The sequence below is a fragment of the Podarcis muralis genome, chromosome 11 (genome assembly GCF_964188315.1).
Source record: "Podarcis muralis chromosome 11, rPodMur119.hap1.1, whole genome shotgun sequence".
In the NCBI taxonomy this organism is placed as follows: domain Eukaryota; kingdom Metazoa; phylum Chordata; class Lepidosauria; order Squamata; family Lacertidae; genus Podarcis; species Podarcis muralis.
Window position 1 is genome coordinate 39,805,218 of NC_135665.1, and position 13,120 is coordinate 39,818,337.

At 41.2% G+C, this 13,120-nt stretch overlaps 1 protein-coding gene across 2 annotated transcripts in view; it reads right to left on the reverse strand.

The window, feature by feature from the left end:
* PIK3R1 (phosphoinositide-3-kinase regulatory subunit 1) overlaps positions 1–13,120 on the reverse strand; it is a 63,790-nt gene that overhangs the window by 16,974 nt on the left and 33,696 nt on the right. Inside the window, exons 1-6 of one of the 2 annotated variants that reach the window (XM_028748043.2) lie at positions 12,815–13,049; positions 7,992–8,084; positions 5,972–6,046; positions 3,989–4,120; positions 2,845–3,046; positions 2,427–2,506 (exon numbers count right to left, since the gene is read on the reverse strand). In XM_028748043.2, the coding sequence (XP_028603876.1) occupies positions 2,427–2,506; positions 2,845–3,046; positions 3,989–4,120; positions 5,972–6,046; positions 7,992–8,084; positions 12,815–12,956 (724 nt within the window). In that variant the 5' untranslated portion in view covers positions 12,957–13,049. Of the gene's footprint in view, positions 1–2,426; positions 2,507–2,844; positions 3,047–3,988; positions 4,121–5,971; positions 6,047–7,991; positions 8,085–12,814; positions 13,050–13,120 lie in introns of those variants that run through there. The other variant, XM_028748042.2, reaches the window with a different exon arrangement.

The following is a 13,120-nucleotide window of genomic DNA, read 5'->3' on the forward strand; positions in this document are numbered from 1 at the left end:
TTAATTGGAGGGGGGGGGGGGAGACACATATTTATGTTTTCCACTTTAATGTAATTTGAGTACTATAACGGCAATCTGCTTAAACTGTTCACGTTTAATTACAGAAACTGCTATTAATTACAGAAACCTGTTGACTCCATTTTATGATATTGTTTCAACGATTATAGAAAAGCCCATTCCCATCTACTCTGACTTGGAATACAGGAATGGTATTCAGAGTCACTGTCCAACTATGCATTTCTATAAACTTATAGGAGTATCTGATATTTAATTTGGGCTTGATTTAGTTCTTCCCCTATAGATGGCACCAAAAACACAGAACTCTGTGTGGAGCTAATCCGTTCATGCGTGTGCAAGACTGCATGCAGAAAGCAAAAGAGAGGGGCAGGATTGTGCATTGTGACTGCAATTTGATTTATTCTCTTCCATAAAAACCAGAATTTTACCACATCTTGCATAATTTGGTTACTTGTTTGATGGTGCTTGAAAGACTGGATTCACAAAGCATCTAAAAGCAGAGGTTGAATACAAACCCAACTTCCAACTGCAATGTTTGTCTGTGTTACTTAGTTTACACTAAGGAAATCACTGGTGTCTGTATCCCCCCCCCCCCCAACACATACAAAATAAGAAGCACTGACAAAGTATGGGAATCACAATTCAGCAAGGTATTTTATTCGTTTAAAATTATGTGAGCCTTGCTTATTATTAGCTTAGAAGGGGAGCCCTCTGCTGGACAAACATCAGAATGTAGACTGGCTTAAAGTGACAGTAAGGGATGCCAAGAGCGGGGGGATAGAGTTAAAATTATGTTTTAAAAGCCAAATCACTTAGACTCGGTAATTTTCCCTAAGCACAGGTGAGTTGTGATAAAGGATTATACTGAAATCTATAAATGCACAGCTTACAGTGATATCAATTGATAATGTACTTAAAATATTCCTTAATAAAAACATAGGGTGAAATACAGCACAGTGCAGGTGAATTTCCTTTCCTGAAATGAGGCTCTTCCTTCCTTTTCTTCCCCTGAAGCCATGATGCTCCCCTCTCCCCACAGAGCAACAACAACAACAACAAGGTTTGAGCAGGGGGAGTATGCATGGATACGATTCAGTAGGTACCATCTTGGAAGAATCCTTTGACACTTGGTGTCTATTCCAAGATAGAACCGAGTGCCTACAGTTTCCATAATCCAGTTTTCTAAAAAGGGTCAACCAACCGTGTAAATTCAATGACCAAAGCTGCCGTCAGATTTCACATGCATTTTTTTCACAATTCCCTACAACAGCTCTCTAAAACAGACAACAGTTTTCATACCCGATCCAATCCAATCCAAATAACTTTACTGTGCTAGCCATTGGTCATGACAAATCTGAATCAAAAATAAATACAAGCAAAAGGGATGCTGCGCCACAAATAACAGTCTCTATTTAGATCTTTGTGTCTCCCTTACAGTTCACAGTTTTCATACCCAGTACCAATACATCCATTTGTTTCTGGGTATCCATTTTCAACCGACTATTGCTTTTTAAAATTATGCTCGCACACCCAAATCACATCGGTTTGACTTCACATTCTGTTCCCAAGACAGCCTCTACTACACTCAGTTTTTTCAGACAACAATGTGCCAAAAGTTTGCTTATTTGGTCATCAGTCACCAAAGAACACCTTGCAATGTCCACAGTATACAAAATCCCCCAGCGAAAGGTTCTTTCCAACATTATGTCAGTGCAGTGGCAAGGTCTGCCCTATGGTTACAGGTCATGGTTTCAGGAGAGTGACGTTAACCTTGACCCTGAGCTTGGACAATACCCTAAGCCAAACCTTTCCTGCAGGAGCCAAAAAGGCACAGGGAGTAGCAAAATGAGTGCAAGCTCCTCACTGGGCATCAGCACATTCATGGAGCCATGGTAAGCCATACTCTTCTGCGTTGTGATGACATATGGCTTTAAGCAAGGGAAAATTGGTTGACAGATTACCATCCTTAGCTTACAGACAGGGGTGGGGACAGCCCAATAGATTGTGTAAATCTATCTAGGGAGTTTGTGGCAGAGGTGAGATTTGAACCCAGCTCATGGTACAACTGTGTATCTTATCTTTGGATATTTCTACACAGGAGTTTCCCTCAGTGCTTAATCAGAAGACAAGGCAAGCAGGAAGGTACAATTGCATACCAGAACAGCTCCCGTGCACTACTCTAGATTCCTCATAGCTGCCTTATGGACAGCGCGGCTTGGCAGAGTAGCCTACTTGGTTTTCAGCTGTGAACATTGCTACCTGAAGTTAACCATCAGAGAAGGCAAAACCATTTTGCCTCAGACTTCCCAATTCAACATAATAATAAAGGCAGAGGGTAAGAAAATGCCACAAGTGCAGCCTTCTCCAAAATATACTTCAAAATGCTTCCAAAATCCAGATTTTCTTACCTGGTGCAGGTTGTCTTTCATTCCATTCACTTGTAATTAACACTTCCAGGATTTTTATGTGATGTTCAGGACTGTCAGAGCTGTAAAAAAATATTGGTCTTATATTAAAACAAGGAAGCATGCGCTGAACAAGTTGAATATTCTGAATAATATCAGACACGTATACAAATGATTTCACTTGCTTCTGCAACTGTAATTGGTTTTCTAACTGCACAATTAAATGGGTGGCATTCAACTAAGGTAGAGCCACTGGAATTAATGAACATGACTAAGTTAGGGCCATTAATTTCAATATATATACTTTGAGTGAAATTTTATTAAATACTATCTCATTATTAACTCACCCTAGTACCTTACGGTTGGTGGGGAGGTAAGAAATCTTATAAATAAGTAAGTTAAATAAATGCATACACCTTACCTTGCTACCTGGGTCCTGAAGAGCAGAAAGCTGAAAATTTCAGCTAGGGATCTTGCATTTAAAAGGTTTTTGGTAGAGTTCTGACAAAGTCTGGAGAAATGTTTGAGTAGATACTGGAGTGTGAGCCAATACTGTTGAGGTATATTAGGAGATCTGATGAGCCTCTTCAGCACTTGAGCATATTCCTCTGAGTTTTGCACTTCTGCAAAGAAATGAACGTTTCCTAATGAGCTTCGTGTAATTCAACAAGAAGTTTTACAGGAAGACATGAATTCTTTCTTCTCTTGAACGATGAGAACTTTAGCAAGCATGGACAGAAAAAAGGATCAACTATACAAAAGTCAAAGTGAAACAGGAGTATCATTTGGTAAAAAGCCACAAAATGTTCAGCGTGTGCTGATAGAAGTCTGTCTTCTGTTTAGCATCATACATGATTGGGTAATTCTGAGATGTAGCTGATAAGCATCGGAGGTGCTGTTGTAACTTTGAAGGTTACACTAGAAGCAATATCCTGTCCCTAGAATTCGCAAATAACTATCAAGGCTGCCACTGAACAGGCTGAGTCCTACTGCCTGAATTCAATACTAAAAGAGATGGGCCTTATCTATGCATATTTATTGCACTGTATCCCAGAATTGCGAATGGACTTCAGAATCTTGTCTACTCTAATACATTTACCTCGCAAGTACTGATAAAAGGTTAACAATTAGCTCTTTCTGCATACAGACAAATCCTTGATTTGTTAACCAGGGTTTGTACAAATATCGTACTTGCCAAGTCACAATGAGTTCTTAACACTAAGAACCGCTTCGCACATTATGTTTTTAAGAAAATTCCATGAGATTTTGTTAACATGAAAATGAAAGGTGAGCGCATAACATGCAAACAGACAAACGTTTTCAACTAGATATGTGTGCCAGGGAAACAGGACTATGCGGCATATCTTTGCTATGTGTACAAAGCAGATCCAAAAGGAATGTGTGTGTGTTTCTGCAGGGCTCAAAAAATGTATGCAAGTCTTGTCTAAAGGTCCGATTTTTGGTATATTAAGCCTCCCATAACCTACCCTTGGAGGAAACAAAAATTACCACTGTTAATGAATACTGCATTTGCAAAAAAAAAAAAAAAAAGTTTACGTTCATACCTTGTGCTATGGAAATCATTTCATTGTAAACAGATGCTGGAATGACGGGATTTGGCAAGTCCACAAAGTACCTCTTCAAAGCATCTGATAAAACCTGCAGATCGAGGGCATCAAAATCCACTGCAGAAAAATCTGAGAGAGGGAGAGACAGGTCCCAGTCATGCTTTGCCTCTGGAGCATGTTCAGTCTGCCTGCCCCCACCCCTACCGTTTTCTTGATCATGCAAAACAGAAAGCAATGCTTGCATCTCAATTTGGTTTATAATGAAGCATTTGTAGCAAACAAGGCACCCAAAATGTGCTTTTATTTATTTATTTCGATCCAGAAGGCTACCCAAGTCAGCTTACTTAAAATAACAAGCGAGACAACATCACTGAGGCTGCTTCTACCCGGTTTCATGCAAGTCATTGCTCTGGGGTAGCATACCCCCAATTTCCTACAGGGCTATGGATCATATTATACTATCCAAGGGCAGATAGGGAGCTACTGTGCATTGGCTGAGCTGCTTAGTGATGGCAGTTGGGTGTTCTGTTGCCTGGATGTTCTGTTGCCTGGGTGTGCGGTTCTTACTGCCCTCCCCCTAGGACTCCATACCTTTTACAACTATCTAAAAAAGGAGCTCTTCACAGAAGTTCAATTTTATGTAGAACACATGTAAGAGACATTGCAGAAAGACAACGTACTGTAAAAGCTCCGCTTCCTAATGTAATAAGTTTGGCAATCACATCCCATGCCCCCCTCTAATGCCAAGTTTGTCTACAAAAAGTAATGGCAACAGGCCGCTAAGAGAGAGCATGGTGAATCTGCACACTGGTGAGGAATATTTTTTTTAAAAAAGCAATATATAATAAGCAAGAACCTTTACAAACATATTGAATGTCTTTGCATTATTCACCTGTAACACCATTCAAGGAATCATGAATTATAAGGAAAATACATTGCCACACCATACAAATAACATACAAAAGTATACTCCAGTCGAGGAGGTCTGTCCAAAGCCCACCAGGAGACTTCGTTGCTTTGATATACCTCTCACTAATGGGGCAATATGAGTAGACTGTTTTAGGCCTTCTAAGAGTTCAAGGTATTTTTAACTGAGCTATGTTTTACATACTAATATTTTGTGTAAACAGTCGCACAGTAAAGCATTATAACCAATGATAAGGCCAGAGTGAAAACAAGAAAATGTTTTATTGGCTGGTGCTGAAAGTTACTTTACATCTCTAAAATTTCAGATATATATTCAAATGCATATACACATATATGCACTTGTGTGTATGTGTGTGCATGTGTGTGTGTGTGATCTGTGCATGCAGAACAAAATTATTAAATGGATGCATGTTAAAGTTTAAAAATACGTTTTCAGGTCCAAGAGAAATCCTCCTCGGACCCAGAATATTTGAACAACTGTAGACGCTGTATCTGGAGTTTTACAGCATGTTTTCATCAATATTCTGATTACACAAGGCTCTATTTCTCATGTTTTGCTCAAGCAGTTATAGTGATGGATGTACTGGATCGGTCCCTAGGGAATTCTCTCCCCAGGGAGGCACCAACCTTGAAATTGTTCTATTGCTTGTATTTTCCTGGGCATTTGGGAATTTCCAACACTATGATATTGTGTTCTTATATCTCTTTTAATAATGTTTCTATGATTTTTTCCATTGTATTTCTCACTTTCTTTGTAAACTGCTCTGAGACTTCTTTTAGTGGGAAAGCCATGCATAAATCTTACCTTACCTAACCTATGTTATAGCAGCATCCTCAGCCAATCATAGTTCTTAAAAGCTATTGCCAACCAAGATATTTCCAAGTAGGCCTAATCCCAGGAATTTACGAAGTCAATGGGACCCGGGGTCAGTGAAAACTAAGACTGTAACTGAATACCAAAGGAATACACTGCTCTGCCATGTGTAAGTTTTACATGTTAAATTAATTTGTCCCATGTGAATAACCCTGAAATCTATTAATATTTGTACCTACCACACTCAGTAATTTGTCTCAATTCACCAGTACTGCTTGATCCATGTGACCTGTACAGCGTTGAACATTCCAGACCTTAAAAACAGAGCAGATTGGGTTTTTAAAACAAAGAAACAAGCACTCTCAAGCAAATCCTGTGGCTTTTTGTACATCGTATTTCACCCAAATGCCACTGCATAGCAGGAGTTTGCACATGCTTGTGTAATTACGTTCTTAGTCTCTCACATCTAATTGCACCCCATGCAGGACATGTCTGCAAAAGACTAGCTGAGCAACACTACAAAAATATACCTTATCCAAATTCTTGACTTTGAAATTTGCATCAGGGCCAAACTAAACATGAAATGGAAGATCTATGATCAGTTCTGACTTTAAAGCAAAACAAAACTTTAATACAATGGTACGTCGGTTTACATACGCTTCAGGTTACAGACTCCGCTAACCCAGAAATAGTACCTTGGGTTAAGAACTTTGCTTCAGGATGAGAACAGAAATCATGTCCCTGCGGCGCGGCGGCAGCGGGAGACTCCATTAGCTAAAGTGGTGCTTCAGGTTAAGAACAATTTCAGGTTAAGAACGGACCTCCAGAACGAATTAAGTACTTAACCCGAGGTACCACTGTAGTTAGTTGGTGGAAGATGTTTCAACAGCATAAGAGTTGGGCATGATCCTTTAAGAAACCCTCCCAAACTCAGTGCCTGTATATTTTGAAACAGCCGTTCTCAGTACAGGTGCTACTTCCTTTCAATAAGAAGTGTTTGAAGTTGGTGACATTTAACAATGGCTGCATTTAAAGTAAACCAGTCATGAGAGCAAGAACTACACTTAAGAGATTGCAAACAATCAACCTTCAAACCGTCTGCCTTTTAACCTGCACCAAAAGTCAGTCCTCTTTTAACTTCTAAACCTATGGAATAACACTGCGGAGGTGAGGCTGACCAGTTGAAGAAGTCAGATGGAGAAAGGAACACACATACACAATAAATCCATGCTGGGATGGGAACAGTATAGTAACAGAAATGCTAGTCAAACTATAGAAGGAAAATTCATGTTTCATGGTGGGAGGAAATTTCTCTCCTCTGGCAACATTCTTCAGCAAATGGGAAGAGCAAAGAAAGGTTTATAGCAAGTTTGAATTTTGACACACACAGATAGAGAAGTGAGAGTTTCCACTGAAGTTTACTAACACTGAAGCACTCTGACGGCTGTTCTTCTTTCTAAGAAACTGACACAGCCTTAGCAATTGCACTTTTTGCCTTATGAGGTTTTTTTCCTCCAAAGTGTGATGTTGGTATATTTGTTTTCAAACAGGGAATACAAAAGACATTATTACTCTCCAGGACTCCCCACCATTCAAAGTAAACCCAAACACTGTGCCTTGGCTTCTCATACCTGAGGGAAGCAGGGCCCCCGTCAGGCAGCCTTTCCCAACCTAATGCTCTCCAGATGTTGCTGGACTACAAATCCCATTATCCCTGACCATTCATTGGCTGGGTTCGATGGGAGATGTAGCCCAAAACACCTGGAGGGCACCAGGTTGGGGGAAAGCTGGTTTAACGCTCCCAAGCAGTCCCTACCTGTGGATCAACTACTCACTTCAAGGACAGAGTATTTGCTACCTGTTTGAAAACATTTCACATTTCTAGGGCTTTTCCAAATTTGTCTTTAGGTAAGACATATTCATTCCAATATAGCTCAACAGCCAGTTAAGAGGTGGCAAGCTGTTTAAGCTTCATTACTACTTTAATAAACCAAGTAGCCACAATTCAATCAGCATGCGACTGTATTATTATTATTATTATTATTATTATTATTATTACTTCTGGACCTTGGATATAATTCCAACATCACTGGAAGCAAGCACATGAGTATTGTGCAAGACTAAGCATGACCTGATATGCCTCCTGACATTTAGGCCTGCCATTTGCAATTCAAAAATGTGAAGCTCAAAAGGGGTGGTATCCGAATGACCAGGCACACAACCAAGTTATATTCTAGCCCCAGGCCACCATATGCATACCTTTTCTTTCAATGGCTTCCACTAACTTGATAAGAAGAGGAGCCGCCTTTTCAGGTGGTGAAAACTGCTCTGAAAGATCTGGAAGTGTAAAAGCTGTAAAGGAAAGGAGAAATAAATAAAAAAAAACATTTTTTTAAAAAATGAAGCAGCTGAGGTACAGTTAAGAGTTCATGAAAAGCATGAGATGTAATGCAGCTGGTTAAATTTTAAACACTGAACAAATTCCCTTTATCAGCTGGCAAAGTCTAGGCAAACAGTTTTCTCGTCAGCCCTTGCGTATTAGAACCATACATAATCACTTAGTTAAAAAGGAGAAGAAGTTTGAGTCCCAAATAATTCAGGACATATTCAGCATAGTTTCAGTAGAAATTCTGCTGGCCTGGAATGAAACTTCAGAAACACATGCTATACCCTTTGCTATTTTGAACCACTTATCACTACAATATGAATTTTCTCATGCAATAGTGAATAAATAATATGCACCCTTATATTTCTATAACTCTTTCACTGCAAAGGGCTCAAGTCATGTTGCATCAATGGCACACTCGTTTCTGAGAAACATAAATAAAAGAAAGGTCATGAACCTTATCCAGATCTGTGTCTAGCCCATGTGTGATAGCCATGCACAAGTGTTTTAGTGGATGGGAATAGCAAGCATGTCACAGGAGTGCTTAGGGGGTCACTGTGCCACTATCAACTTCTTGCAAAAAAAAGAAGAAGAAGCAACCTTATATTGAATGCTATCCCTGCCAGCATGGCATATTTCCATGGCTAGCTAAAACAGAGTATAAGAGCAGTGATGGACCCTGCTGGGTGAAAGATGGTCCAGAGTTTTGCACTGGCTGCCATAAGCAATGAAAACATGCACCCAAATATGCTGGGGATGTAATAAATGGGATAGTTGCTGTACGGTGGTTCATGGAAAGTGCATAGTAGTTTGAAACAGGCATCTAATTTTGTGATTGTGGACACACCAAAATAGCAACTGGAGCTCTTCATTGGGGCAACCTTTTGAGAAGTCTTGACATGCGCCCCCCCCCCCAGCCTTGTTTGTTTCAATTTTCAGTATAACTGATGAAGGAAGCCTGTTGGGCATGGTGATGCAGAGCTCTGTACCACAGGGCACCACTGGAATGTGACCATTTATCAATGAGGCAGTATCAGAGCCTCAGCACTTCTGCCGCTGAGGGGGAGGCATTCTGGTGTGCAGCACTGCCGCTCGTCTTCCCCACCCCAGGCGGAGAAGCAAAGCGAGTGGCAACAGTTGGAGGAGTGCTCAGGCTCCTGCAGAGTTTGGCGAGAACTGGGACATGGCAGGTGTGGTAATTCCCACTTCACCTCAGGTGGCGAAACGGGACAGGCCGCCCCTGTGCGGAATTGCACCAGTCTTCCATTCTGGGTCCATTTGCACTGGGAAGTCCAGATGGGAGATACGGAGGCGCCTGTGTTCATTGCTCCTCATCAAGTTCCTGAGGCCTTTCTGTCCTTAAAAGACACTTGCACCTGCTTTTCCTCACACTGCATATACAGCATAACCAATACTCAAACTCGCTTGACCCCACCACGCACTTTTTCTGTCGCTAAAAAGGCTCTTTAAGGCCAGTATGCTTGCTTCCCTCACAACCTGTAATCTCCCTGAAATGACACATGCAGCCTCCCCAAGGAAAATGGTTCAGAATGGGGGTGCACTTGGTTGGCGACAGGCACAGGGAAGTCTGTGTTGTCATCAAGTCCACATCATAGCACTTGCTATAAAGTTGCATACAGTGGTACCTCGGGTTACATACGCTTCAGGTTACATACACTTCAGGTTACAGACTCCGCTAACCCAGAAATAGTGCCTCATTAAGAACTTTGCTTCAGGATGAGAACAGAAATTGTGCTCTAGCGGCGTGACGGCAGCGGGAGGCCCCCATTAGCTAAAGTGGTGCTTCAGGTTAAGAACAGTTTCAGGTTAAGAACGGACCTCCGGAATGAATTAAGTACTTAACCAGAGGTACCACTGTATATCAAACAAAGATTTACCGTATTTTTCACCCTATAAGACACACTTTTTCCCCTCCAAAAATGAAGGGGAAATGTGTGTGCGTCCTATGGGGCGAATGCAGGCTTTCGCTGAAGCCTGGAGAGCGAGGGGGGTCAGTGCGCACCGACCCCTCTCGCTCTCCAGGCTTCAGGAACCTATCCGCTAGCCGTGGGAGAGCCAGCTCTCCCAGGGCTAGCGGAGACCTTGCCAGCACCCAGAAGCTTGGGGCGCGCTGAGCTCTGCACGCCCCAAGCTTCGGGATTAGCGCAGCGGTCTGCTAGCCGTGGGAGCAGGAGGCCCCATTAGCTAAAGTGGTCTTCAGGTTAAGTTTCAGGTTAAGAACGGACCTCCGGAACGAATTAAGTACTTAAGCCGAGGTACCACTGTATTTGATGAGCCTCCTCCTACTCTTTTCTTCCCCTGTCCTTCACAGGCTGCACAGATGCATGATCACATATGTCCACACACACATACACACCCTAGTGTTCCATACAAAGCATGTGCGTGTTTCCCTGTGTCAACATGTGCTCTACACTAGTGTAGAACTCTTGTGCACTTCAAAACAGAACACAGCCGAATGTGCAAAATCTATACAACCTTCTTATAACAAAATGCAATGGAACAGAAAGCTCTGGACTTGACCAGCCGGGGGAGCTATGTACCTTCTTTCTTTTTGCCCCCCCCCCCCTGTGATTTCTACAAGAACTATAAAAATACCGCATGTTTTAAAGGATCAGAAACTTCCTCTTAACAGCAGTTCTTTGAATATGCCACAATTACTAGGAAATCCACAGTACAAGAATCTGAAGAAGATTTCCTTGAAGTGCTCTTTGTGAAATGTGTCCAGCAGAAGAACGAACTCTGTGAAAAGAACATTCACTCCCATCCTAGCATGGTGGAGCCAGCAGTAGTCAATCTCGCATTTGTCAACAAGCAATCATGTTATAAAAGTTTAGAAGAAGCTCTGCCAATTTTGGGGAAACTGATCATTGTTGCAGATATCCATGCATAAAGAACCTTGCTGTATTTTTACAAGTACTTGTACTTTTATACCTACATGAGTGTTCAATCACGGTGCCTTTTTCAAATGCATGCATGCATGGCCATGTATATGTTGGTTTTCTGCACAAAAATATCTGCATCGAACATAGCTGTGCACAAAGCAGTTCTGAGGGAGGCACGCGGCAGAATGAAAAATTCAGCTCACTGCCTTCTCTCTCTTACTCCCTCTAGCGGTTTCTGTAAGGAAAGCTAATTGCATTTTCCACCCGCCCACCACAATTCCTTTGAGCCTAGTTCTCCCATCCTAGATCAGAAGTAAATTAGGAATGCTGTATCAAGTATTTTCATGTTTTAGAAGAGAGGCTTCTCTTCTCTTGTCTTATCTTTTGCAGTCAGAAAAATAGGTTGCTGCAGAGCTAGAAATGCTCTTGCAATCAATTGGGTTTGCTACATAAAATATAATTTTGAGGGCTGCAACATGCCCTATCCTATGCACATTCCCAATGGGGCTTACCCCCATGTAGACAAATCAGTTAAAGCTGCCTGAAAATCTACCACTACCACCCATTAACCAGTGTTCGAAACTCCCATTGTTCTAAGCGTATTTTGCGACAGGGAATTCCATGTGCGCGAGCAGTTTCTGAGACCATGTGAAAAACGAACATAATATTTTAGCTGCAGTTCATTCATTTTCAGCTCTGTATTCTTGTTATAAAAAAGCACACCTAGACATTGCGTTGTTGCGCCCATAACCTAGGTTTAAGCTCCTAGCTCCTAGCTTTATAGCTCCTAGCTCTCATATCTCAGTTTCTAACACTGCCATTAATTGAGCAGCGTTTAAAACATATGTAAGCTGGAAATGGCCACTAGAACAGGTATTCTCCATGCTCTCTCAGAAAAGAGAGAATGACTCTCCTAAGATAATATGAAAAAGGTGGAACAGGAAAAAGAATCTAGTATGGTATAGGACTACTTCACAACTATTTTTACATATGCAAATATAACTGATTAATCATAGGTAAATCAACCAATATCATAAAGTTAAAAAAGATTTATTTAATTGGGTGACAGCCCTGATTCTTTGAAGCCAAATACCACCTCACTGATTCAAACAAACTGCCAATCATAATTTTAACGAAATTAGTTAAATTCTAAATAAACTGATGGGGAGGGGAACCCCTTAACGTTGTAATGTGATGAAGTGATGAGTGAGCAAAGCATATCACCAACAATCCTGACACAACGACACTATCTTAATAGTAGTGGGCTTCGTAGCTCTTGTAGCTGTGAGCTGCTCTGTTCTGCAATACTCCTGTATAAAATTCCCATACCATTATACTGCAATTGGTACTTTCGACAGTAAACTTTCCACCTTTGGCACAAAGCTGAAAATTACAGTCATTTAGGGTTTTTTTAAAATAAAAAAAGACCTCAGGAAACAGTTGTCTGCCAAACTAAACACTTTACAACATTCTTAGAACTAAGTACCATTTTACAAGATTTACACAGAAGGAAGCCAGGTTTGTTCGTGGTGCTTTAATTTTTTTATATATATTTTTAAAGAAAGCTGACATGCTACAGCAACAAAACGGAATGGAAGCAAGTATTCCAGCTACCACTGCCAAAACAAGCTCTGAATATGGATTAGTGGTAATAGAGCAGAGGACTGAACATGTACCAAAAGGATTATGGCAAGAAACAAGCCCCCACCACCACCACCCTGCCCCTCTCAACACACAATTTTCAATGGACACAGAGAAATAACGAAACTTGACAAGCAGCCTGCAATCTGTACCTGACTTCAAAACTATCTTCTGCTTTGATGTGTGCTTCACAGCACAAAGGTTTGGAGAGCCAAGTCCACTCTTAAGAATCTGGGCAACTTTGCAGATGCCTTTGCTACAATCCAGTATCAATTTTTCACTTAAAGTAATCATTTTAACGTTCACGTTAAGACCAAGTGCACCCTTTGGGTTTTATTTTGAAGCCCGCTGTCCCCGGTGTTTAAAAGTTGCCGGGGGTTTGTCTTAAAAGAGCCTTCTTCCCTGGTCATTAGGCATTTATCCCAGGTTAAAAGGAGGCTTCTGGTGACATGCGAGAA